Here is a 5,687-nt window from a genome sequence, read left to right on the forward strand (position 1 = left end):
ACATAATCACTTTAATGTTTTCTTATTCATGTTTTTGTTTGTTGCGGTTGCACCCGATTCAAGGGCCGAATGGCTCACAGGGCTATACCAAATAAATGAACTATGGAACTAAGGCTCGCTGGAGGATACACGACTGGCCAAGGCATTTATGGGTGAACTTGGATACCTGGCAGAGGCACCAGCTGTGATCACCGCCGTGCCCACACCTTGCTGTGTTTTTTTCCAACAAGCACTGTTCTTTGTTGCGTCGCTCCGACACCCGCCTCCAACTGCTCAGCAATCTCCCCCCAGAGGCCGATCTTGACACCGCAGGGTACCCGGTGGTCAGAAAGCCCCCACGCTTCGCCAGGTCCTCCTGCGGCATTAGCCCGTCCCATCGCTTCTCTCGCCCCCTCTATCCGGGCACACAGAAGCTGCTTGGGCATGCGTTGGCTGGGCATGCGGGCTACACGTCCCAAGCCAATGCATTCCCGTCTACTGGACAGGCTCACTGATATGGGACGTCTCGATCTTTCGAGGATCTATGAGTGCCTCACACACGCCGATCTGATAAGGCCAGGATGATTTGTAGGTAGGCCAACCTGTATTGTTCTTGTATGGAATCACATTTCGCATAAAGAGAGGGCATGGTTGAGTGTCCAGAAAGTATTGTCAGTACATATAGAAGTCGAAAAATACGCACACAGTCTAAGCAATACGTGTAAATTGTATACTATGAACAAAGTACAGTACATTTGTATGGTGCACACTACAGTACACAAATACAGTATATAAAATACTGCATAGACATATTCAGTATAAACTATGATTTATAGTCTATACAAATCATGCTAGTCCTACAGAATACCCCGATAGTGTATAGTCCACACAAAGCTAAAAATTAGTCCACACAACACACACGAAGTCTATGCAGCATAACACCGCCGTCTATACAACAGTCACTCCAGTTTATCGAGTGAACACATCGATAGAGTCCACAATGCAGTCTAGAACAGTACGATACGCGCAGCCGGTAAGTCTGGGGTCTACATGGTACAACCAACACATCAGTCACACTGCACCCTATGCGGTGCAGCAGGCACGACCCCGTACGGCCTCGACAAGACCCACGGCACGCTGCACCACCACCACCGATGGGCACGGCCGTCATCCACACAACGTCACTCCCCGTTCTCTGCTTGACGACCTCAGCCGCTATGCGCGCATGAGAGGGCAAGCGACGACGGTGACGCCGTCGATTCGAACTGATGGTAACGATGGTAACGCCGTCGATGTTAACTGATGGTAACGATGGTAACGCCGTCGATGAGAATTTCTAATTGATGGTAACGATGGTAACGCTCACCCGGTTCAACCTCACCTCCAAGCGCGCCCGTTACTCCCGGTCACGTGACGCACGGCTAGCGAGGGGCGGGGCGTGAATGGGGGGCGGGGCATGTGACTCCGCCCCCCCCCTCCCGCTTTTGTGAGCGCTCGGACGAATCAGCGGCCCCGTCACTTGGCTCCCACCCTCCCCCCGTGACCCCCTCCCCCCACTCGGGGTAATCAATAATCAGTAAATCCCGTCATTATTTGCAGGGTGTTACGTAATCTGTAATTGATCATTGAAATTATGGCTCATAATCACGTACAGGGTCAGTCCGGGGCAACCTTCAGTTTGGGCGTCATTGAAAACACTCGTTTCTATAAGCAAGGTCCCTAAATTAATTTAAATAGCAAATATCAATACCTGTACATTTGCCAATAACACTGTGGCCTTAAATGAAATATTGTATACCATATATAAAAGTGGAAACGTTTCGGCTAATGGACCTTCTTCACATGGGAAGACATCTCGGATGTGTTGTTTGTAACGTCACTCTCATACGAAAATAAATATTTGCTGAACACGTGGCTCGGGATCCGTGTCCAGCAATATCAGTTAATTGCCAGATAATTATTGTGCATGAATTATATTCTCACGCAATTTCCCGTCAATTACAGAGAGCGTTATATATGATGCATATCCATTTTATATGAATGGATATTAATTTAAGATTTTAAAGCATTCTCTAATAGACACTATTTTACTCTTTAACACGAATCACCGCAATCTACAAATGGTAGCAACGTGATGTGGACATCGCTGTCAAGACAGACGGTTTAGCCCGTATTCTTGTACAGGGAAATTGAGTTTTCAGGTCCATACTGCGTACAGCCGTTTCAATACGGGCAAAACATGTGACCCATCTACAAGACGGATTAACTCAGCTCCGCACTCCACTAAAGTCCCCTACATGGCCCCTTCCTAAATCCCCCCCCCCTTAACCTGTATTTAAGCTCGAGGTTCCCAGAGCCTCAGAAAGACGTTTTAAATCATACCAAACGTTAACTAATTTCTAACAGCAATTTCAAGCAGTGGTATACCAAACATATTTTTTCCGAACTTTTCTATTTCCCTTTTTTTTCTACTGCCCCCGTACAGCACATCCTCGACGATCTTCTTGAATTTTCTTCTGTTTTTTCCCGTTTATATTGCACACACACACAATGACCCATCGACACAACAAAAGACGGATTAACTCAGCTCCGCACTCCACTAAAGTCCCCTACATGCCCCCCCCCCAACCTGTATTTAAGCTCGAGGTTCCCAGAACCTCACCACTTGGTGCAGTGATTTTGCTGTGACTGGTCCCACCTGAAGACGGAAGCTTGCTTTGCCTCCGAAACGTCGTGTTTTAATTGTTTATTTATTTTATTTCAATTTACTTAAATTTGTTTTACCTACGTAACTTTACCGAAAAAAACCAAAGAGTATGTGTCTGTTTGTGTTTCTCTCTTGTGATGGGACTTTGTAGGATGGACTTTGAGATTTATAAGGGCACGGGGTGAACCAATAAGGTGTGAATTGGTCTCTAATCGGGTAGACACTGATAATGGGTTGACAGGTTTGTGTGGAGGGAGAGAAACTGAGGCGACCACGGGGAGAGAGTCACGCAAACTCCAAATATGCAGCAGGCGCCTCCTGTGTACAGGGCGACGGCGTCAACATCCCGCCACTGTGCTTTTGTGATGGAGATTAAAAACAAACCATTCAATGAAAACCACAAAAAGCACGACTTGAGACGTGACAGCGTCTCCCTGGGTCGCTGGACCCCTGGATAATTCTAAAGGACGACGCGAAGTGGGCATCGCCAGGCTCCTTTCGGCAACATGCCGCGTGCCTCCAGCAAGCGTGGCGCGAGGTTCACCAAGCCACAGGGCGAGAGCTGCCGTGGGTCCTGCCGAATTCGGATGGACGTGGACACGTGTGTGGCTGGCTCCGTGCCCTTTTGCCGAAAAAGTTTATTCGCCCGGACTTTTTATTTATTTATAGGCAACGTTGCGCAACGCGAACGTGAGCGCGCAGTTGTTGTTCGTACAACGAATATCGGCACGGAAGATAACAGGTCCCTGCAGGGTGGGCTGGTAGGACAAGTCTCTGCGCTGTCTATTGCTGATTTTACACACAACAGCACGATATTTCACTTCGTTAAAGTATTGAAAGGGGACGGACGGACGGACACATTAATCTATTGCAGGCTGGTACACTCGGTTTACAACTTCGTTCCTACCAGTATAATTGTGTTTCCTTGAGGACATTCAAGTGCAGGGGCGCAGTCATGATCACCGCCAATCACCATCACCACTACCCACTGCCTGAGCCTGGCTGCATGGAGTGAAGGCCTCTTTCTTACCGATGGCGTTGCCATTTCACTGTCCGGTCCCGCGGCAAACGCGTTTCATTCCTTGGCTGCCACCCGACGATTGGTCTTGACCGTGCGCTTTCACCAATTGAAACAAAAACCGTCGAATTTCAATCCCGAGCACTGCCTTTGTGAGAACAGAAAAGGCATCTGCAATGGACCGACGCTTCAGGCAACGGCCATTCTCCACGTGACGTACCTCGCAGAAGGCCACTGCCAAAAACATCGGCACATCATGTCGCGTTTAGTTTCTGTTGCACGGCGCCTAAAGGAGGCAGTGTGAGTGACGAGCATATTGATCTGTGCGTGTGCACCACTGCGGACCTGAATTCTCAAGTTGTTTTATTCCATCATCAGTCTTATCCATCGGTCATCATCCCAAGCCCAGTGATGTTTCATCCCTTATTCACGTGGAAGCTCATTCATACTCGAACTACGATTGGTAACCAACCACCACGATTCCTACCAGTATTGTCCTTATGAACCAGACGATCTAAGATAGTCTGCTCTTCATCCGCACACGCAAATGTGGCATCACCAACACACTCAGATCCCCCCCACTGACCCCCAATCCAATCCTGGATCAATTTAATAATTCCACTCACCGTCTTTTAGATCATCCGTGGACTATCTTGCCTACCTCTCATCTCACTCTACTGCCCTCCACGGACTCTCCGCTACCAGCAAACAAGGCTTTCTATAGAAGCACCTCGTCAACAGCGTCTAGAGATGTGGATGCATCTTGACACGACAGTCATGGTTCTTAATCTGGCGGGCACGCACCCCCTGGGGGCTGCGACACATGCCATATTTCTTTTTCATTAAGCACGGGCACGTAAGTACAACTACTTTGTTTCATCAAACCCAAGTATTTATTAACATATTCTTTGGGTCTTTCGGTAAAACCACGGAGATGGAAAAATATCACGTTTCGATCGCAACACAAGCAATCGTCATCACGTTAAAGAACATAGCGGGAGAGCTGCTGAGGCAGGAAAACATCCTGCCTCGGCAACTCTCCCGATATATATTTTCACCTGATGACGATTGCTTGTGTTGCGATCGAAACGTCGTGATTTATTTTTTATTTTTATATCTACGTGGCTTTACCGAAAGACCCAAAGAATATGAATTTCTGCAGTCACGAAAGCTTTAAGTCAATATTTATTATCATTATACATGTTTTTTTACGATTGGGAACCAAAGGGCTGCAGTAAAGGTTAAGAACCACTGCTCAATAGTATAAAGCCAGATTTTATTTTAGCCCTTGGTTTTGCCCACTGGAGCGAGCGGTCGTGAAAACAAATTAAGGAGTGCGCATTGAACAACTTATCCATCACGACGCAGCACCAGTGCGAATACCGTATCACAGATGCGTTGGCTCGTGTGATTTAGATTCCTTGAAGTCGAGGACCTGGGAATTATTGTAATGGTTGGTAGAAAACAACCACGTGGGCCCATGAAGACAAGGGGGCTGGCTACACACGAGTGTGTGCACACAGTTCATGTTTTTCAACATTGGTTAAATGTCTAAAGAAACCCAGCAAAAGCCCAGGATACGTGTACAAAGGACAACGGGCAATGGACACCAGTTTGAACACGACAGGGAGGAATGAGGGTATTTTTAATTGTTTTGAGATCGAAGACTGCCATCTGGAAGAAAACAGAAACACATCGGATTGCGTACACCTCGGGCAGTTGTCGAGAGCAAAAACGATGGTGTGAAGAGCCGGACAGCCTGGAAGTGCGTTCGGTAAACGGCACGTAACAATGAGAAACGCACCAATGTGGTTGAAGAATGACGTTTTCAGTCGGTGCACATGACCTGTTGTGACCTATGGGTTACAGCTGCTGCTGCTCATGAAGCAATCAGTAGGGTGGGACTTCTTAAAATATTGAAAACGGCTCAAAATGTTTCAATGGACCACACAACTGAACTCCAGCAAAAAATAAACACCACAC

General features: G+C 47.4%; 1 protein-coding gene across 3 annotated transcripts in view; it reads right to left on the reverse strand.

The window, feature by feature from the left end:
- LOC116938435 (adenylyl cyclase-associated protein 2-like) overlaps nucleotides 1-1,442 on the reverse strand; it is a 40,930-nt gene extending 39,488 nt beyond the window's left edge. For 2 of the 3 annotated variants that reach the window (XM_076072097.1, XM_032945547.2), the window contains exon 1: nucleotides 1,361-1,442. In XM_076072097.1, coding sequence (XP_075928212.1) covers nucleotides 1,361-1,437 — 77 coding nt within the window. In that variant the 5' untranslated portion in view covers nucleotides 1,438-1,442. Of the gene's footprint in view, nucleotides 1-1,345 lie in introns of all 3 variants that reach the window. The other variant, XM_032945546.2, reaches the window with a different exon arrangement.
- Between the last annotated feature and the right edge of the window lie 4,245 nt (nucleotides 1,443-5,687).

This window comes from Petromyzon marinus, chromosome 3, assembly GCF_048934315.1.
Source record: "Petromyzon marinus isolate PM22_M1 ecotype Great Lakes invasive population chromosome 3, UKy_Petmar_22M1.pri1.0, whole genome shotgun sequence".
In the NCBI taxonomy this organism is placed as follows: Eukaryota; Metazoa; Chordata; class Hyperoartia; order Petromyzontiformes; family Petromyzontidae; genus Petromyzon; species Petromyzon marinus.